This window comes from Sceloporus undulatus, chromosome 6 (assembly GCF_019175285.1).
Source record: "Sceloporus undulatus isolate JIND9_A2432 ecotype Alabama chromosome 6, SceUnd_v1.1, whole genome shotgun sequence".
In the NCBI taxonomy this organism is placed as follows: domain Eukaryota; kingdom Metazoa; phylum Chordata; class Lepidosauria; order Squamata; family Phrynosomatidae; genus Sceloporus; species Sceloporus undulatus.
The window spans coordinates 130,892,492-130,913,600 of NC_056527.1; the positions used below are offsets into that span (position 1 = coordinate 130,892,492).

The 21,109-nt window shown below is 50.2% G+C and overlaps 1 protein-coding gene across 8 annotated transcripts; it reads right to left on the reverse strand.

Moving 5' to 3' along the window:
• Window positions 1-34: 34 nt before the first annotated feature.
• Window positions 35-21,026, reverse strand: SIDT2 (SID1 transmembrane family member 2). 8 transcript variants are annotated; one of them, XM_042474028.1, is made up of 28 exons: window positions 20,451-21,026; window positions 18,187-18,308; window positions 17,313-17,477; window positions 17,006-17,051; window positions 16,490-16,591; window positions 16,109-16,192; window positions 15,430-15,529; window positions 12,820-12,885; window positions 12,595-12,688; window positions 11,542-11,603; window positions 10,178-10,189; window positions 9,850-9,921; window positions 9,497-9,571; window positions 9,240-9,287; window positions 7,748-7,866; window positions 7,100-7,173; window positions 6,911-6,977; window positions 6,516-6,589; window positions 6,113-6,236; window positions 5,064-5,181; window positions 4,695-4,831; window positions 4,281-4,389; window positions 3,607-3,683; window positions 3,382-3,428; window positions 3,123-3,228; window positions 2,840-2,950; window positions 2,380-2,493; window positions 35-1,705 (listed from the first exon to the last, which is right to left on the reverse strand). In XM_042474028.1, exons 1-28 carry the CDS (start codon window positions 20,634-20,636, stop codon window positions 1,643-1,645), a joined length of 2,574 nt encoding a protein of 857 aa, XP_042329962.1. In that variant the 5' UTR covers window positions 20,637-21,026; the 3' UTR covers window positions 35-1,642. The 8 variants fall into 8 exon arrangements, with proteins under 8 accessions (XP_042329962.1, XP_042329963.1, XP_042329964.1 ...); XM_042474029.1 differs by lacking the exon at window positions 10,178-10,189 and having other exon boundaries at window positions 20,451-21,025; XM_042474030.1 differs by lacking the exon at window positions 9,240-9,287 and having other exon boundaries at window positions 20,451-21,025.
• Window positions 21,027-21,109: the final 83 nt, after the last annotated feature.

The window sequence follows — 21,109 nt, forward strand, 5'->3', positions numbered from 1 at the left end:
TTTATCATCATCATCATCATCATCATCATCATCATCATCATCATCATCATTTTTTATTTCTTTGCATTTGGCAGCAGAATTTGTAGAAATGAGAAGTGTTCTGTGACATTGTACACAAAGAACAATTTAAAAAAAACAAGCCAAAACCATTTAAAACACAACTGAAGAACCAGGAATAGGTGGACAAGAGACGGGACCTCTTCCCACTTTAGGCTGGGGAGGCAGAAGGGAAGGTGAGGAAGCCCCTCTTTGTCCCCAAAGCAGCAGTTGGCAGACCCTCCACCTTTCCACAATGGACTAGCCCTGGGCTACTGATACAGCAGCCCTCTTGGGCTTACAGCTCAGGATAGTAGCCAGTCAACCAGCACCAACAACCCTTGGCTGTTATTTGTGCAGTTCGTACAAGAAAACGGAGGTGGCCCAGAGGCCTGGATCAGGTCCTTGCTCTGAGCAGAAAACAGCTGTCATTTTGGGCAGTACAATGCAAACCGTCAGTGGCCATGGCTGGCTGCCATGGGCCACAGTAGGGGAGCGAGTGGCAGCAGCCCCCCCAAAAGAGGGAGAGAGGAGTTTCCCTAGACCTCTCCCTGGGTCCAGGGTCAAAGGCAAGAGACAAGGAAGGAGAAAGCTGAGAGGCCCCAATCTGCCTCCCGGAGATAGGCACTGAAGAGAGCCCCACATGGCACAGGCATGTGCTTGAAGAACCCATAAAGACTGTCCATGCCCTAATCCTAGATATCAAAGGCCCCTCTGCCCACCCACTCAGCCTGGCCATGGCTGCTGACCAGAACAAGGGTCCCACTTCTTGGCAAATGAGCTCAGGCGTCCTCCAGCTTGGCCACAGGAAGGCCTCACATGGCTGGCAGGCAAGTAGCCTTGTGCATGGGGGCTTGCGGGGGCAGAATTGCCCCAGAGGCGCAAGAGATGTGCTCTTGATTGGCAATAAATGTGTGCGTGAGAGGGTCAAACTGGGCTACAGAAGGACACAAGGCTAGCAGGGCTACTGCCAGCTTGGGATGGACTATCATGGCTCCAGTCTGCCCTTTGTTTTAAACAGCTGCCACTAAGCCTACCTTGTCAGTCGAGACCCTGAGCCCTCGCTGTATGAGGCGGCAGGAGAAGAATGGACCCATCATCCCTCATCAACGTCTCAGGATTTCCACAGCTAATTTCTTCCAGAGGGCAAAAGAGATTGACACACTAGTGTCACACAACCCCAGCCCCTCCATACCGATGGCCAAAACCCCCTGGGAAAACTTTGACACATCATTAATCAGCAAGGTCCAAGGGACCTCCAGCCACAGCTGAGTTGGAGGTCAAGAGATTTCAAGAGGTGCTCTACCCACAAAGCTGCCAATGCCCCAAGGGAGTATGTGGGCATGAGGGAGAGCCGGTGTCCAAAGCCTCAATTCTTATAGAAAAGGTGCCCTTGCCAGTCCGCTTCACCTTGCCCCACTTCCACAAATAATCCTCCCCCAAAGGCAGTATCTTCAAGATGGATCAAACTAGCAGGGAAGCCACCCGTGGCAAAAGCAAATATGGCTGCAACCAGATGACTGTGGAAGCAGGCAGAGGGCCCACCTCAGCCCCCAGGCACCCTGAGGCCTTCGAGGCACCAAGCACCCAACGGGAATCTGGCCATCTAGAAGACGTAGATCTTGTCACGCTGAACACAATCCAGGTCATCATCCAGAGTCAGCAAAACCTGTAATGAGAGAAAGGAGGAAGCCGGCTAAGTCTGGATATGGGAGTCATATCCCATTTTGGGAGAAAGGTGGGATATACATGCAATAAATAAACTGTAACTATGATTCTCAGATTCCAACACCCTGCTTTAAACAGCTCCCACATCTGCCAATTGATTTCTGGACTCAGTTCGTTGTGCTTTTTATGACCTATAACGCCCCATATACTCAGGTTGTAGGCTACCACCCTATATAATCCTGCCTAGTCTTACCATCATCAGAAGCCTTTCATACTGTTTAAACTGCAGTGTCTTAATAAGATAGCATATTTGCTTTTTAAAAATATTTTTTTATCATCAGGTTCTTAGCATAGTTAGTGTTTCAATATATTTTGTGAGCCACCTTGGGTCCCATATATAGAGAAAGAAGAGGAAAAAAAATGATTAATTAATTATGACTCTGTGTGTGTGGTAGGCATCTGTTGGCTCCTACCCATCCTCTAGGAGCCATACTTTGGGAAGTGGCCTCAGGGCTCCATGTTCTGGTAACCTTCAGGTTATGTGCCACATGAGGAGCACCCCTTAGTGACTGGGAACTATGGTGAGTGCTGGGTATATCTGCTGGATTACTAACTGGGTATTATGAGCACCCAGGAGAGTTTTGGGGATCAGGGAGAGGGAGGTGTTACCCTTACCAGGAAGGAGCCAAACATAGCGATGGACGAGAGGAAGTGCCAGACATCGTGATCATCAAAGAAGTCAAGAAGGATACACTCCCGGTTGTGCTCACGGGACTCAGCCGGCGTTTTCTGTGGAGACCAGCAGCAGAGAGGCCACTTGGGCACTTGGCAGAGAGGGCAGGTGACCTGGGTCTCCCCAACACTGCCAACGCAGTGTGGACACTAGGCCATGGACAGCAGAGCTGAGCAGCCTTCAAAGGGCTCCTCCAATGGCCCAGGCGTGGTTTTTCAGCAGAGCTTTGCCTCCATCACCATCAACTTATCCAAGGGACCCCCAGGCACACAGAACAGAAGTGGCACTGCAGGGGTTGCCAGGAAGTGTCAGCCAGCTTTTGCCCACTTCTGCTACACATGTCAGGCCTTCGGGCTGAAGGGGATGAGGAGTGGGGTGGGATGGGATGGACCAGATGCTCACCTGCCAGGTGCTGAGGCCCTGGAAGAAGAAATAGAGGGCAAAGCCCCACACGACTGAAGTGCAGACAATGCAGAGCAGTGAGATCAGCTTCAGCCGTTCACCACTCCGGAGCTGTAGGCAAACAGAGAGTTCATACGGAGGAGAAGCCCAAGGGGCACTGCTAACCAGCTACAACGAACAGGTCCCCATTCCTCCCACCTTGGCTATAGAAAGAAGCTGCCCAGCAGGAAGGGCTGGCTGCCCCCCTTCTCCCTATCCCCACTTCCCAAAACGGCTATGGCACCTTCATGATAATGTAGAAGGCAAAGTAGAGGAGCAGATTGCAGATGCCGATGGCCAGCAAATACGAGGCAAAGTCATTAGGCCGCATGATGAGACCGTAAGCAGCCCTGTGGAGAGAAGATGGTTAGCATCAGGAAGCAGGGGGAGGGGTCATATGTGGGTCCCTGCAAGGATGGCTCCAGGGCTCCAGACAGCCTTCATGCTTCCTGGTCAGTGGTGCCATTGTTATTTCCCCTCCCAACAACCAAAGTCTTACTCACAGGGACCAGTTGATGATGTTGCCCATCACCAAGAGCACCATCCGATCCTGTGGACAAAAGAAGGAGACTCTTTGGCTGTCTGCAGGAGAGAACAACAGAGCAACCACAACCAACTGATAGGAAGACCTGGGAGGGAACCTGTCTCCTATTCACAGGTAATTCGTTCACCTCCACCCCTGTGGTCAGTCTCAGAGGTGGACAGAAAGAGAGAGAGCATCTACTCACCACATACATAGGCCCACTGCACTGGCGGATGCAGTCTGTGTAAAGGACATGCAAAATCCTACGGAGGATCCCAGAGTCTGCAGAAGAGAGAGAGACCCCAGCATGGTAAAGATGTCTGGACCAAGGAGGGGATGGGAGGATGGTGGTCCTTGGGATCAGGCACCCCCCACCCGTTGCTTTTGGGATTCATCACTCTGTGACTCAGTTGGCCTCCATTCCCTGCTCACCCTCAGTGAACAGAAGGGGAGTCTGTGTTGGCATCCAAGAGAGCAACAACTTGAGTCCTGCCGTGCGTGTGTGTGTGTGTGTGTGTGTGTGTGCGCACGCAGGAGTGCGTAAGGGTTCTTTGGGTCCCACTCCTGCTTTTGCCTGAGCTGGATGGGACTCCTTGAGACCATCTTTTTATCTAACGAACTCGCCGCCCCAAATGATTTGACTCCTCCTTCTATAGTAATGCACTGGGATATTGCTGGATTTCATTGGGACTTTCCTTGCAGAATTGCTTCCTTCTCTTTTTCAGTTACTCAGGGGGCCAGGGCATCTGTTCCCCAAACCCCCTTCCTTAGAGCTCATCTTATGGTTTGGTTAGAGACAGCCAGAGACAAACCTGTAGCTCCTCCCACATTTAACCCTTACAATCAAAGGGACAGTGAAGGGGGGCAGGCCAGTCTCACCCAGTTTCCAGCGGCCCATGTAGTAGAGCTGGGTGCTCAGCAGCAGCGTGGCGAGGATGTGGATGACTGAAAAGACGATCCAGAAGGCCATGTTGCCCTTGCCAAAGACCTGGGAGAGGAGGAACGCGTCTTCAGCAGTCCGTGGAAGGAAGCATGCCAAAGGGATTGGGTGAGCATGAAGAGATGGGGTCCAAAAGGCACCAGGTGCCTCATTTCCAGCCTCTCTCAATGCTCTAACCAACACACTACACAATCTCTTCCTTGCTTGAATTTACGTTAATTCAACAAATAGATTAACGCCCTACTTTCAACTGCACCACCATCATCGGAGAGCCCCTGCCCTTTGCCTTCCTAACAGGTGCCCCAGAGTGTGAGCCCCCTGTCCATTTCTGGGCAAGCCTTCATGCTACTCACCACCCCAAGGACAGAGAAGAAGATGACAATGGCCAGACAGGCGTAGGCACTGTAGGCACTGGCATTGATGTCCGGGTGCCGCTTTTGGTAGAGCTTTAGCATGCAGAGCCCAGCAATCATGTACATGAAGGAGGTATCTGTGGAGCGCACAAGAGGCACAACATTTAAGCTCACAACCTTTTTTGAATGTCATCCTCACAGGGAGGAACACAACAGAATCTATTTCGTCCTATTTGGAGGAAATGTTCTGGAAGGATGATGGGAGGAAAGCCTGGACATTTTGGAGCGGATACAAAAAAATTAACAACAGAGTTTGCAGCTACAATTAACAACAGAACTAATGTTATTTTTATTAGGATTAACACTCACCAAACTGAAAGTTGGTGTAATTGGGGCAGACGTGGTAGCAGGCGCTGAGGAGTCCCTCCATCATGAGGGCCGTGCCCATGGCGTAGAAGAGGCCAAAGTGCTTTGGGATGCCACATTCCTGGGGGGAGAAGGGGGAAGGAGAGACTGAAGCCCCTTCCTTTCCTTCCTGGCACCCCTTTTCCTTGAGCATCCCTGGCAGTGAAGTGCTTCTCTATTCTTATTGGTGTCTGAGGCTCAAGGGCCACTTGAGGAGGAGCCCTAATTTGTGTCCCACCACTCAGGGCAATATGTGATGGGCGGATGTTGAAAAGGGCCTTCACCACTGTGACACCCCAGGAATGGGGCACCCTCCCTTGTAGGTCCAGTTGATGCCAATATTGTTGTCATTCTGGAACCAAGTTAAAATGTGGTTGTTCACAATAGCTTTGGGGGCCCAATGGGTTTTACACAAACACTCTCAAGTACAGTACATGGTTTTAAGTTGCTTTGATTTTTTAAAACTGGTTTTCATTTGCCCTTTTAACTTGTTGAATTGTTGAATTTATTTTTAGTGTTTTGAAATCCTTTTTATTCTAGACACTGCTTTCAGTTCGTCAGACTGATTTTATTACATGCTACCAAGATCTCTGGATTGAAGCCAAGATACACACATTTAAATTATATATATATGGCCTCAAAGAGGAGCAGAGGGGAATTCTCTCCTACACCAGACTCCCATAAAATCCATAAACTCAGGGGTGTCCTCCAAAAGGGAGAGGTTTGTGAAGCTAGCCTACCCTTCCGTTGTGTTAGCAGAGCATGTGAAAGCCCCCCTTCCCATCAGATGGCACCCTCCATGGAGACCAGCACTGTGCCAGCCATACCCTCCTCCTCGGCATCTGCTTTTGATTGGCACCACTGCTAACTGGATTTTTATAGAGGTTGAGACAAGGAGCAGGAATGGCTCCCTGAGAGCAGAGAAGAACCGGGGTGTGTGTGAAGGGGCACAAAGTATGGTCAGCATTGCAGGGGGACATACAAGGCTTTCCCATCCCTGTGGGATGACTCACCACCGCCTGCAGGTCGTTGCGCATCAGTGCCCGGTTATAGTTGATCTCGCGCTGGAGGATGATGAGCAGGAAGAGGAGACCCAGCAGGATGTAGCCCAGGTTGCTGAGGATGTTGTTGAAGGCGCTGGACAGAGGAAGAAGAAGAATAGGAAGGCATGCCTCTGGGCACCATCTTGGACAGTGTGCAGAGCAGAAGTGCCCACCTGTCCAGGCCCTGCCCATACCCCACTCTCCAGCAGGGGCTGGCTCAGAGACTGCAATAATAATAATAATAATAATAATAATGATGATGATGATTTATTTCTATACCACTTTTCCCCCATGGAATCAAAGCGGATTACAAGAACATTAGATACAAAAAATAATCATACAGCCCCCACAGCCACCCCTTGACCCTTCATACCTGAGGTTACCCAGTGGGTGAGCACATAGGAAGTTGTAGTAGCAAATGTCTTGGTTCCCCGTAACATTCACCACCTGCCAGTCAGAAAGGAAGGGCAAATGTAATCAATGCATAGAACTGGACTGGCAGGAAAACATCAACTCTCTCCTTTGACTCCCTCCCCTCGTCCTGCAGTACCAACTTGGGCTGTCAGTGGCTGGAAGCAGAGACCACAACCAGGAAAACGAGGTGACACTGACTAAGGAGTTAGCTGAGGTAGTCTTGTTTGTTGGGTCTTGGGAAAACCAAATGCCCTACCCACCCCTCCACTCTGCAAGGATGGCACTCAGATGTTTTTTGTGTGGTATGTGCAGTGCCCAGGGACTGGGGAAGAGGCAAGGTTGGTCTTCCATTACCGTCTGGTAGGTGATGACCAGCTGGACGACGGGCAAGGCATAGAAAACGGCAATGGTGGCAATGTTCCTGCAAAAGATGGAATTGGGAAGGGAGGGTGAAGGCGGCTTCTGTATGTCGCTCACAATTCCCTTGGGGGAAACACGCTTGCCTTTCCTCCCTACAAAAATCCCTTCCCCACCCTTTCTTACCAGAAGTAGATCTGATATTTCTTCCGCAGCACCCGTTTGTCTTTGCGGGCCAGATCCGCCACATACAGGTATTGCTGCATGGAGATACAGGAGGGAAGTGTGTGAATGTTGGTTCTCCCTTCTAGCCCAAAAATACTCATGTGGGAAAAGAGCTAGGAGGGAAGTCAGGACTCTCCATCCCCCCAAAATCCAGTGCCTGTCCAGACTGCTCCCAGCACTAGCTAGGCCTGATCTCTTGCACCCAAAGGCTCTCCAATCTAGGCTATTTGCTCCCTTGCTGCCCCCAAATACCCAGGTATACCACAGGAAAAGGGCACCACAGCCAAGATGTGCCCAGATTTTTCTGTAAGGCTCAAGCAAATGAGCCAGGGCACATTCAGCCAAGGAGAAACACTGGCACGATCCTCCACACTTCCAGGAACCAAATGATTGCCTTCTGTAACTGTCACCCAAGGTCCCCCTCCCATATTGCAATCCAAAGCCCTCTCAGCACATTCTCTATCCCAGAGTATGGCATGCTGGGCACCGTATCCTTGGACAACAGCTGGTCAGAGCTACGGCCTCCCTGGCTGCCATATGGCCCCAGGAGATGGATGGGAGTTCAGCTGCCAGCAGCCCTGCCCGGCCTTTCCTCCCACACAGAAGCACCTTGGTGCGAATGACGTTCTTATCTGAGTCGATGTCGGCCAAAGTGTCGTAGTCGTCCTCCTCCACAGAGCTGAGTGAGTCTAGCCGTGGCCGCCCTGCCATGTTCTCCAGGGAGCGATCTGTGAACAGGGAAGGGGCTACCGTCATCGTGTGTTGTGTGTGTGTGTCTTTTTTCTCCCATGCCCCTCCAACATGACCATCTGGCTTCACAAGTTCCTCTGAATACTCCAAGTGGAAATAACTGGAGGCATTCACCTTCCTTCTCTGTCAACAACCATGGCAAAGGCCAGCAGAGATCAGCTTAGATTGCCTTGGATATATCCACACTGCAAAATTACAGCCATTTGATCACAGTTTAACTGCCATGGCTCTGTGCAAGGGATACTGAGATTATTGTTTTGCAATATACACTCTCCTCAGGTACTGCATTTCCTCCTCCTAAAACTACAAATCCTAGGATTCCTTCCGTAAGATGGAGGGTCAAGCTCCTCCACCTGTGAAGTGTGGACATATGGCTTCTCATCAAATTACCAACCAGCTGGCTGGCCATTTTCTGTGGGTCTCAGAGTTCCATGTTGCTCAGGGATGAGTATGACAGCCCCATGCATATGTTGTTTTTGCACTGCGAGTCCCATCAGCCCTTGACAGTGCAGCCAATGGTGAGGGATGATAAGCGCTGAAGGCCAACAAACTATGTAGGGCTGCTGGATTCCCATCCCTTGGGGAAGAGGGTCTTTGGACATCCAAGCCTGAATCTCATGGGTTAGTCCAAACACATGGAGGTCCAGTCAGCTGTTGAAGGGTGAGCTGACACAGAACTAAATCTCCAGCTGGGGGCAGATCATGGCCCAAGAGAGGGAAAAACCAAGGGCTGCCTTCTGGTTGGGTCCAGATCTGCAGATGAGAGGAAAGACCCTCCCTCTGCCTAGTGAGAGAAGCCACCCACCCCCTTCCCTTCCCTCCCTCACCCTCCAGGCAAGCAGCGATTGTCCTGCTTTGGCAGACTGGTAAGCGTGCAATTGTCTGGCAATTAAGGGCAGGGAGAGGCACCATGCAGATTACTGCCTCCTCTGTTAGCTTTCTGAGGTGGGGGGCACTAGAAGCAAAGGTTCCTCCAGGCTCAAAGGAAAAGGCCGGATTCAAGGCACCTTCTGGAGCATCTCTGTGGGAGACACAACACCACAATTTTTTTGACCTGCACCCTGCAATCTTAGCCTGACTGGATCATGCATGAACCCACCTCAGAAAGCTATAGCTTGCTCAAGAGGGAGCAGGGGGCGAGGGTGTGTTGGCATCAGATTCCTGGTGCTACCTCTGGACATAGAAGACACATTGGCCTGGCCAAAGCTGCCCCCTTTCCTGCCCACCTGCCCTCCCCACCATTCCAGTCCAAGTGAAAGATCCAAAAAGGAAGGGAGATTGGCACCAGGAATGGGATGGCCCTGATTACAGTGATTGGACCCCACCCCTGCATCTCTCTGCCAGCATCTACCCATAGGAATGGCCCAGTGTCTCTGGCGGTGCTGGCACGGATCCTGCCCTTGAAAGAAAAGCAGAGAGTTACACAAAAGCAGCCCCCATCACCACCGCTGCAGCCCACCATGAGCTTCCCTTCCAGCAAGACTTCTTCCCAGACCAGCTCATGTTCTCTGGCCTCCTGGGCAAAGTGGGCAATCTTTGGGGCACCGTAGGGAAGGGACCCAGAAGCAGCATCTTAGAGGAGCTGGCAAGGCCAGCTTCACACCTCACCTGTGTAACTGTATGAGGCTTCTGTGGAGAGCAGGCTGTCCGTCACGTTTTCCGTACTGGCTGTGGAGCCATTGTCTGAAACAGTGGGGCACAAAGGTTGCCTTGGCAGCACAAGACATCCCAGGAAGGTCAGAGAAACACAAGTGGAGGAAGAGGAGATGGTTTCCCTCCACTGGCACCCCTCTGCTCACTCCATTATCAAGTTCTCTGGGCTCAAAGGAACCTGATCCCCACTCCACTCTACCCCAACTCAACCCTCCCTCCAAAAGTCCAGGCTGACAAAAGAGGAGCCAGGGCAATCCCCAGGGTCTGGGCGAGACACAGCCAGGGTCAACCCTGAGCCTGAGACTCACCAAAGGAGCCATAACTGTAGCTATTGTAAGGCGGGCGTCCCAGGAAGGAGTCTGGGGTGATGTGGGGAGGGCCTGCAACAAACCACCACACAACCATCAGCAGAGAGTGACCGCGGGCAAAAGGGCAGGTCAGGAGCAGAGGACAGCCGGGGAGCAAATGCCCCAACTCCCACCCCTGCTGGGCTCTGGAGAGAGAAGCATAAACTAGTCCCAAGCAGGGGTCCACAGCTGGTACCTCAGATCCTTCATACCCCCATAAGACATGAGAAGAAAAGCAGAGCATTCTTTGTTAGGAAGCTGAGAAAAAAAGAGGCGGCTTGATGCTTACCAAGAAGAGAAGCTGAAGGGAGGTTGCCCCAGAAAAGAAGAAGAAAAAGGAGAGAAAGAAAGAGATACCAGTTTTATCAATACAAGCCCAGGCTTCACTGTCCGAGTGCCAGGCTGCTGCTACTGGACCTGGCTTGTCACTGCCATGCCCTTGGTAAGACCCCAGCAACCACTGGCTTGCAAGCAAATGCTGAAACAAGACAGAGAAGACACACACACACACACACACACGCACACCTGGCTGTGGGAATCTCCCACCCTGCACCAAAATGGAAGGTTTGGTATGCCAAGAATGTCTCAGGCTGTGGAACTCTCTGCCACAGGAGACCAGGCTGGGCCTTTCCTTGTTCTCCTTCCATCAGCAGGCAAAGAACTACTTTTTATTTGATGACTAAGTGGCTATGTGGAAAGTTCATTAATTGGCTGCACATGATGCATTTGTATTTTTCTTGTCAAAAATATTTAATATTGTTCTAAAATACTTTAAGTTTTAATATGGTAGCTCATTTAATAATTAAAATTACTAAGAGCAGTCCAGCCTCCCTCTGTGAAAGGTCTTGCATTTGGAAAAAAGGAGTCTGTGAGGATTAACACAACATGGACCAAACACCTGAACCTAAAATTCCTCTTCTAACAAGCAGGGTTGTATCCATACTGTAAAATCATAGCAGTCTAATACCTCCTTAACCGCCATGGATCCATCCTATGGAATCCTGGGATTTGTAGTTTGGTGAAAGAATTATCTGAGAAATCTCTGCCAGAGAGATCTACTGATGGTATGAAGGCACTGGAACAAGAGTTCTCTGGCAGAGGCATCTATGTAGCTCCATCAAACTGCATATCCCAGGATCTGTAGGACAGTATCAGACTGCTGTAACTGTGTGGGGTAGACCTACTGTAAGATTACCATCCTCACAGCAACATATTCCCCAGTATGATAAAATAACCAGCTGAGCAAGTAAGCAAGGTGTTTCATGGTTGTGTCAACCCAACCCTGCCAGGTCAAACATTTAGGGCATGTGCATGGCTGAGGTGCCAACGGAGACACGCTGGCATCTATGGGGTTAAGATGTCAGAATCCCCTCCACCCTCTTCCATGTCCTGATAAAGGAAAGTGAACTGGCTACAGACAGCTGTGAGGAAGTTTGGTTTTAAGTTCACTGGTATAAAATGGGACAGCTGAGCTGCATCCTGGGACCACAGGTCATTCCATATGTGCCATGCATGGGCATTTTAGTGCTTTGGAAGGGGGTAAGAGCCACCCAGCCACACACCTCTGACAACCCCACCAAGTTCCAGTGGCACGAAGCCCAGCTCCTTCTCCACCCCTCACATGCCCCCCATCCCTCTCACTATCACAAATACCTGTTTCCGTACTGGGTGTGTCGATGGCAGGCAAGAGACCCAGCCGCCTTTTCTTCTGTTGCCTGTTTTTTGTTCCAAAAAAGGAAAAGACAATTCAGTCTCAGGTCTAAATCTACTTGGCAGTCACAACTAGGGTAGAGCTACTGAATCAAAGAAAATTACATAAGGGTTGGCTTGCTCAGTTCCCACCAATTCAGCAGGCCCAACTCCACTTGGGACAAAGACAGGGATGGGAATGACAGTGGCTGAGTTGCAATGCTCAGCATTCCCCTGCACTGGCTGTGCCAGCCCAGGGGCTGCTAGAAGATGAAGTCCAACAATATGGGGGGGGGGACACACCATGATTCTTATCCTTGGATTTAGACTACAGACAGGTATCTCTAGAAGTGGAGTGGCAAAGAATGTGCATGTGCTCTACCCCACTGCCCACAGAGAAGGAAAAGGGTGGCCAGGGTGCCTCTCCCGTCATCCTTTGTCTCTCTTGCAAGGCAGCTGTTTTGTTGATATCATTGTCTCCAAAAAAGGGGCTTGAGGAAACTCACATCTGTGTAGTTACATGGCAACCATGCCATCAAGGGGGCTGCTTAGCAAACTCTGCCATTTTGGGCCACAAGGACACAACTACTGTCTTGTCAGAGACAAGCAACCCAAAAGGCTGAACAAGTGACTTCGGACGACTCGGGCAAGTCAGCCTCAATGCTGAGATCCAGAGAACCTCCAGACAGTGGAGACAGTCACAAGGGCCATCCCAGATGGATGGGGCAACCACACTGCCACCACCACGCCACTCCCTGAATTCCAGAACTGCGTTTGAAAACTGGAGTGAGCTCCTGTAACCAGGTCACAAGCAACACCTGCTCAGATTCCCTCTCCTACACAGCCATTAAAAGTATAGGAGCCCCATCCACTTTTTGCTGTGGCAAATCCATAGGCATTGTTGGTGATTTTCCTGTGTCTAGGGCACTGGGCTATTTAGTCAGCTGATGGAAGGGCCCAAAGGGATCCTGTCCACCCACTTCCCATCCAATTTGGATGTTACTGGGCCTCACTCACCTCCAGTTCTCCCAGCAGGCAATGAGCACCGTCAGCACGTAGAAGGAGAGGAAGACACCCAGGCAGAACAGCATCCCGCTGACATAGGCCTGCGCTGCAGGGAAAGGGAAGGTGGAGGGGAGAGAGGGAGAGATGATGCACAGGATTGTGATCCCAGCCTTGCCAGATTCTTCCCTCCCTCCATATCCATCCAAATGGGTGCAGATGCCACTCAGGTTTACTTACAGGTGACTGCTGGTGATACGACCACATCCAGAGTTTTCTGGCGGTTGCCTTGGTCTACCGGCTCATCTGAATGGGCAAAACGGTTAGCCCAGGGTTAGTCCCTTGAGAAAGCAACCCTGCCTGCAATCCACTGTTGGCACCACGTCCTGGAGTAACACAGCTCTTGACCCACATGCAGACTTCCTCCTGCTCCTTCTGAGCTTCAACAGCTCTTGCCCCAAAGAAGCCTGCCTGGTCCCTCAGATCCTCAAGAAAGGCTGTTTCTAGTGCCCCAAAACCTTCACAGCCACAGCCGGAGCGGATGCAAGTATGGCCTCCTTGGTAGTTGCCCTTAGACTGTCATTCTGTCAGCAGGGGAAATTCTGACAGGCTTTTGAAAACAGAAGCTTTTCACAAGTTTTAAAGGGGGTACATTCTGCTGCTTTAATTGCACTGGATATTAAATTACTTTTTAAAATAATTTTTAATTATCTGTTTAAACTTGTTTTTAATTTCATTTTTTAATTGAACCCATTTATGAAGCCAATCTAAACAGGCATGATAATAAATCCTTAAATCCGGCTTTCCGAACCCCCCTCTTTCTTTAGTGTCAGTCAAGGAAGACCATCTAATTCTGGCTTTATGTCCTGCCCAAATAAATTTTGTTAATTCTTGTTTCCACCTGTTAAATGTAACATCATTCAAAATAATAGGTAAGTTTTGAAAAAGAAAGATCAATTTGGGCAATAAACACGTTTTGATTATTGCTATTTTACCCAGCAAAGACAAATGCAATTTAGACTACTTTAATAGTTTGCTTTTTATATCTTGCCATGTTGCTACATAATTCTGCTCAAATAGTTCCACATTATTTTTGGTTAAATTAATTCCTAAGTACCTGACTTTCTTTTTCACCGGAATTTCAGACATATTATGTATTAAATCTTGGTCTTTTTTTAACATATTAAACATCATTAATGCTAATTTAGATTTATTAAGTTTAAAACTGGCACAGTCCCCATATTCCTTTATAATTTCTAATATTCTTGGCACTCCCTTTAAAGGATCTTCAATTATTATTAGCACAATGCCATCTGCATAGGCTTTTATTCTGATCCCGTTTCTTTTTATCCGTGTGCCTTTTATTTGTGAGTTTTCTCTTATCTTATTGCATAAAATCTCATGATGAATAAAAGGGGTGAAACTCATCCCCCCCCCCATTTATTATTATTTTTTCCTTTTGTTAAATTTGGAAATATAAGATTCGGCTGGCATGGATATTTATGGTATGGAAAATTGGAACAAAATAAGGAATTTAATGAATACATAATTAGAAGAGTGTTGTTAAGGATATGGAAATGTTATAAAGAAAAAATGTATAGAGCTATCCCAGAATGGGCTTCCTCCCATGAGGCATTTATGGTAAGAGGAAAATTGGTTGAAAAAATAAACAAATAAAATAAACTTGCTTTTAATTTTGTTAACAGTTCACTTCTGTTTTGATGCTGATCTTTTCTGTGATGTAACTTTATTTTATTTATTTTAATATGTAATGTGCCTTAAATCCTGCCACTGGTGGACCCCACATGGGTCTTTCTTGTCTTTTTCACGGAGGAGGCTGCTTCCACTGAGATCATCTGTGGCCTAGTGTAGACAATCAACTACGGGTTCATTGTCTTTACTCAGGCACTGAGAACACAATAGGTTTATTACAGCAAATTAAGCAAGGTTTCTCAATGCAGGCCTGCAGTTCCAAGGAAGGGAGAGGCACCCAAGGAGGACACAATGCAGAATTAACACTGTGTTCTCAGTGCCTGAGTAAAGACAATGAACCCGTAGTTGATTGCCTGAATGCAGCACATGCCCGCCAAAACTAGGATATCAGCTCTTTGCCCTGTAAAAAAATTAAAATCCCCAAAGACTCTCCAGCAAAGTTACTGGCTCAGCACAACATAAGAGTACTGTCCTTCCCTCCCCCTCATCCACCTGAAGATTCTCAAATACTTCCTGAAGTAGTTTCATTGCGTAAAGCACCATTTCCTGCTCCACAGTGTACTTTCAGCAACAAAGGGCTCCCAGGATGGATTTTATCATCAGCACAGGAATAACAGCAAAACAATAGACCACACTCATTAAGCAATGAAACCAAAACAGTAATAAATCAAAACAAAGCTGCAGACAAGAACTTTGCTGCAGAAAAAGAATTTTGAGCATGCAATGCAGTGCCACTCAAGGCACACATCTGGGCATCCTCTGGGACAGTACCAAGTCCGGTCACTCCAGAATGCAAGCGCAGCTTTTCTGTGAGTGTCCTCCAGAAAATAAGCCCAAACCTTTATGATAGAACCAAGCAATCTGTGGCCCTGCAGATGCTTCTGGATTCTAATTCCCATAATCCCTCACAGTAATGGCTAGGGCTGAACATCATATTCCAAAACAAAGGCTATTTAGTCCCAGTCATCAGTACAGGAAATTTAGAGCTCCTCATCGCACCAACCCACACTGGACTTCTCTGCCTTGTTGGGATTCTGTCTTGGCCACCATCTTGTGGAAGGTGTAATAAACAAAGAAACAACATGGAGACTGACGGTAAAGCCCTTCCTTCCTTCCCTACAAGGGCTGTCTCCATACCTTTGGAGAAGGGGTAGTAATGGAGGGCTCCCCCGCATGCTTCATCTTCTGTCTTCACCACCACCACGACATAGAAACTGTGGCTGGGAAAATCCTTCTTCTGCAATGAAAAAGAAGGGCAAGATAAGACAAGATGTGGGCTCAGAAATTTTTCCTGGACCTTTCCAGGAGAACGGCAGTGAGAACTCCCAAGCCATGAGTGACAATCAGTGAGGTGGCCAGGAAAACAGAGTCCTTGCATATGTGGAAAATGAATTTCCATGGCTGAGTGGGTATTCGAACCCTGGTCTCCCACAATCCTAATCCAACACCACTACACCATGCTGATCTCTGGAGAAAACATCTCAGACATTTAAAAAACAACTGAAAAAACAGGTAACTGAACTTGAGAAGCAGCCTTTCTTTACTCCCCTTAGATGCTACAACAGGCAGCGAATCAATCCACAGACATTGAGGGGCACCAGACAGACCTCTAGTTGAGAGCTGCTGAGCCAGAGGCCCTGAATGCCAACTACAGAAACCAGTTGAAGGATCAGCTTCAACAGTGGCCGAGGGCACCGATAACATCAATAGCATTGCCAGTGCCTGCTAATTGATGCCACCTGACACCAGAGACAAGGTAGGAAGCCGAGCCAGCTAGCTTTGTGGGGCTCAGATTGTCCCCAGCTCAGCTCCTTACCTGAACCGTGATAGCTGCCTTCTTAGTCATGGTCTGGTACATGCCGATGAAAGCCACGTTGTTATCCAGGTCGTAGACGGGGCACTGGGCAAGAAGGGAGGAACAAAGGCATAAGGTCAGAGTCCTGGATTCTGGATGTTAGCCTGAATTTTCAAGGAGCTGTGGAAGGAGCAGGGCCTATTCTTGGAACTGTGTTCAGCACCCTGAATAGCCTGGGACTAAAGTTGGGACAGATTCAGAAGTTCCCAGTGTAAAGGCCACCAGTTGCTTCTGAATTTCTGGCAAGGCAGGAAGGAAGAGGAAAAGCCAGAATTCTGAAAGGGGAAGGGGCAGGGAAGGCCAATGGGCCTGTCCCACAGACCACTATCCCGTTCCACCTACCAGAACGTCCTGGATGGAGATAACAGAGCAAGGGAAGGCCATGGCAGAGGTCACCTTCACGATGGCCGAGTCCACGCCCTCTGGGAACTCGTACTTGAAATACTGCAGGGAGAGGAAGAATGATAATGATAATCCCACAGAAAGATAAAAGTAAGCGCTTCCAGCCAGCTGGTCCCCCCATGTACAAAAGATAACATTGTAAGGCATAAGGCTTAGGTTCAAAGCATCTGAAAGATTGTTGCTCCCCATATGAGCCTGCCTAGGCCCTGAGAGCCAAAGAAACAGACCCTTTTTCAGGTCCACAGATACCACTGGTGGGGATGATAGACAAGGCCTTTTTGGTGGCTTTAGTTTGGCCTTTCGTATATTTTCAACTATTCTGTAACCTCTCATACCTGTCTAGACTGCATCTGCACTGCAGGAATAATGCAATTTGACACCGCTTTAGCTGCCATGGCTCAGTGCTATGGAATTCTGGTTTTATGCTTTATGAAGAAATCCTTGCCAGGGACTCACCTGTGGCTGAGCTGCCGTGGCATTGAAGCTGAAATGCTCCCCCGTCCTGTGAGGGAGGAAAAGGAGGAGAATGAGATGGAAGGCATGGTGGAAGCATTGAGGAGGTTCCAACCAGCTAGGGAGAACTGAGATGGGTTTGCCTAGGTTTTCTATTCCCTCTGCTTCTGCATTTATCTTTCTTCTACCCTCATCACAGGGCATGGTTGCCTCTGTGGCCTCAACCTCCCCAGTCCAGATGGGTCTTCCAGCAAAAGGATGGGCAATAAAGGCGGAAGACAGAGAACCATCAAAGTCAGGGCACACTCACCTGAGCACAAAATTCTCCACCCGTGAGACCCGCAGCTGGTAGGAGGCATTCTCCTTTGAGAGGGTGGAAACATCCACATAGAAGAACTGTGTGTCCACCTCCTTCTTGGTCTGAGGTTGGCAGAGGGTGCGGCTGACATCCTGGTACAGGTACTTCCGCTGGTACCTGAGGGATAAATGTAGCAGAAGATAGTCAGCACCACATGGAGGGCTGGTGCCCATTGGGACAAAGGGGTCTTTGCCCAGACCATTCTAGCCAAAGTCCCTGTCCCTGTCTAGACTCCTGGGTATTGGACTCAGCAAGCACTCTGCACCATACATGGAGGACGTTGAGCTCCCCCCCCACACACAACTATGCTGTCCTTCACATATTTGAAGGACTTGTTTTTGGCTGCTCCAGAGGGCAGGACTTCAATCAAAAAATTCAAATGACAAGAAAAGAGATTCTGACTCAGTGTTAGAAAGAACCTCCTGGTGGTCAGAGCTGTCCTGCAGTGGAAGGGATTCCCTTGGGAGATGGTGGACATTCCTTTGTTGGAGGGTTAAGCAGAGGTTGCATAGCCCTCTCTCAGGGGTACCTTAGTGGTGGATGCTTGCAGTAGCCAGGGTGGTAGTGGTGGTGGACCATCATGGCCCTTGGTTTCCTCTCAAAGAGGGTAACTGGGGAACCAAAGATGACTTCCTAGTGCTACAGCTTAGGCAGGTGACTTTGGGGAAATGGATAGGCGGATGAGTCAAAGTAGCCCAGAAGTTGCAGAGGTGGCTACTCTGGGCCAGGGGAGGCCTACAGCCAGCAGTCGATGCCCCCCAACCAGAGGAGAAAGGGAGTCCCAAGGCCTGTCCTGTCCTGTTCCATAAGTGGAATGGATACTCACAGGCCCCTGAGGATGAGCGGCACCTGGAACGACACCACCGCCTCTTTCTGCCTCACCACGAAGAGGACAGGCGATTCCTTCTGCTCTGAGAGAACATTCACCGACACACGGACCCCTTCTGTCTGTGGAGGGACAAGAGCAAGGGGAAGGGGGTTGCAAGTCAAGGGACCAGGACCCTTAGGGCAGACAAACAGGCTGGTGTGGGCAGCAGGGTAGAGCCAAGCATGCTCCATCCTTGGCCCCTTTGCTTTAGTTCTTTGTTTGCCTCTTGCCTGCCCCCAGGCTGGCATCAGTTGTATATGGCAGGAGACCCTTTGGTCCACCAAGATGCAGAAAAGGCCACCTGTGACTTCACTTTCCACAAGGCAACAAGGGAGGGTTTTGTCTCCGGAGTGTGGACTTGGGAAGAGAAGAGCAAGAGTAGCCCAGGGAGCCAGTAGCCCCTGGCCAGCAACAGCTAACAGTTATTGGCACTTTGCAGATGCAAAGGGAAGCCAAGGCATTTTCAGAGAAAGAGGTTTTACTCTCTCTCTCTGTGTGTATTTATATTTTTAATTTAGTTCTGTAAGTGGAAAATGAAAGGGTAGAACACTTGTCTGGCAGAGAAATGCCAAGGAAAAATACATGGGGATGGGCACCTTTCTGTCTCTTTCTCACACACACCAGGTATGCGTTGGTGTGCCATTTTTGTCAGTCCTGCAAAGGGTTAGAATCTGAACAGAGGAACGTGGAACCTAAGGAAGGTATGATTTAAAAATGGTTTTCTAAAGATGGTTTGCCCCATTTCAAAAAGGCTAGCAAAAAATTCACCTCCCAAGAGGAGATGAAGGGCCTCTCAGCACATCTCACCTGAGACAGGTGGATGGCATAGTGCTCCAGTTGGAGCCTCACCTGCCCAGAGGCCAAGACTGTGCCAGCTGCGCCTTCTCCGTCTCTTTCTTCATCTCCTTCTCCTCCTCTGTGGCTCATTTGCTTCCTGTGCAAAGTGTGGCTGCACAGTTTACGCAGGGAGGCCGTTTCCTCCCCGTCCTGCCAGGTGTCCCTGCCACGTCCCACGCGGGGATCAGCCCAAAAGCCACGCAGGAGGAGTTCCACCCGGGAGGCCAAAGGTCTGCCAGGACCTCCAGGCGCCCAACCTTTGCCACAGTTGTTTTAAAAGGCAGGAGGAGGAGGAGGAGGAGGGGAAGAAAGAGCGCTTGGGAAAGAGAAGGGAGGAAAGGAATTTCCCCAACTTTGAGGTCTAGGAACCCAAACATGGCAGGCAGCCTGGAAAGTTACAGGCTGCCCAAAGACTCCTCTGGCGTGGGGCAGCTGTGGGGCATCCTAAATGTTCCTGGTGGGGGTCCTGGATCATCCTGTCCAAGGACCTAGGAATCAAGGGGTAGAGGGGTCACTTTCTGGGGCCTTCCCAGCCTGGAAGGGGGTGCCATGGGGGTCCCACTTGGGGGGTACCTTCACCCAGAGCACCTGCCAACCCCTCCAGAAGGGACATTTGTGCCATTAGGAGTAATTATTCTTAGTTATTGGGCTGAGGTGGGTGAAGAAGGTGTCTGGCGCTGGACACCGAGGGGGAAGACCTGGGGGGCACTTGATGGACTCAGGTCCAGGTTTGTGGCTGGAATGGTCAGCTTGGGCCACCTGCGGCTGCCCTGAAAAAGCTCCTGAGGTGGACAGAAGGGCTGGGGCCAGGAGGAAAAGAAGGAAAGAAGGAAGGAAGGGAGGATAGATGGAGATGGGGTAGAGAGTCAGGGGTTGCTGCTGTGGAGGGCAGCAGGGTGACCACAGGTCCTCACTGCAAAAGAGGACAAGGCACCGCAAAGTGGAGGACATTACACAAGAAACACTAATAATCTACATGTATTCTTAATCTTGCCCTGAATGGAGGGCATTTTGGGGGTCCCTCCTGGGCAGTAAGGCTGAAATGTAGGGCAGGCCCAGGGCAAGGAGGACAGAGGGGCCAGAAGAGGATGTCTGAGGATGACCACTGAGGAAGAAGAGGACAAGGCACCGCAACATGGAGGACCCTCAGAGAAATGTCAGGCATTATTATTATCATTAGTAATACTAATAATAAACAGAAGCAGGGTTTCGCTATATTAACTCCCAAGGGAGAGGCCCTTTGGGGAGAGGGCCCCCCAGGGAGAGGAGGGCTGGGATGTAGGAGGCTGCTTGGGAAAGGAGGACCCTTTGGGTCCTGGAAAAGGAGGCCAGGCCTGGCTCCCTCCTTTCGGGGCGAAGGGCGAGGGAGGCCCCTGGGCACTGACCCTGTTCCTGGTGACGGTGTGGTTGAAGGCGTAGATATCCAGGGCCTGGGCCTGGACCGAGTCCGAGTAGAGGCGGTCGAAGTCGGCCTCCCGCTGCACCACGCGCTTCTCGGGGGCCTGGCAGGGCCGGGCCCAAGGGCAGCCCCAGAGCAGCAGGGCCAGGAGGGCCTGCGCCCAGGCCGGCATGGCCCTCGGAGCAGGAGCAGCAAGAGAGGCCCAGAGGCCCCGGCAGACGGAGCACAGCAGCAGGAGGGACGCGGCCGGCCTCCCTCCCTCCCTGCCTCCGCCTCGGAACCGCGGCGTCACAGACTAGGCCGCGCCCCGTTCAAGAACGGCCGACCCTAGTAGTCCCAGACTTCCAGGCCTCCTGCGGGGCACTCGCCCTCCAAGCGGCCCTGCTGCCAGTGACACAGGGCCGGCCAAAAGAGGACACTTCGGGAGTGTATCCCACTCTCAATAAGCTCCTCCTGCGCTTGGCATCCACTGCTCCATTGCTTGGGTCCCCTTCTCTGGAGCAGCAGAAAACAAGCTCGTTCCCTGCTCCCTCCAAGAGACAGAGCCCTTCAAGTATTTCTTGTCGCCCTCAGGAAGTTCTTCCCAATTCTCTCTGGCTTGAACCCACTTCGCCTCCTCCTTTGGGCGGCCCTCCAAATGCACCT

Excerpts from the sequence above, each read along its gene's own strand:
- SIDT2 (XM_042474028.1), bottom strand. The coding sequence starts at position 20,636 with ATGCCGGCCTGGGCGCAGGCCCTCCTGGCCCTGCTGCTCTGGGGCTGC. Across the intron at positions 15,530-16,108 it reads AGGCAGCTATCACGGTTCAG|AAGAAGGATTTTCCCAGCCA; the intron begins GTAAGGAGCTGA and ends TTTTCATTGCAG. Across the intron at positions 5,182-6,112 it reads GCAACGACCTGCAGGCGGTG|GAATGTGGCATCCCAAAGCA; the intron begins GTGAGTCATCCC and ends TTCTCCCCCCAG.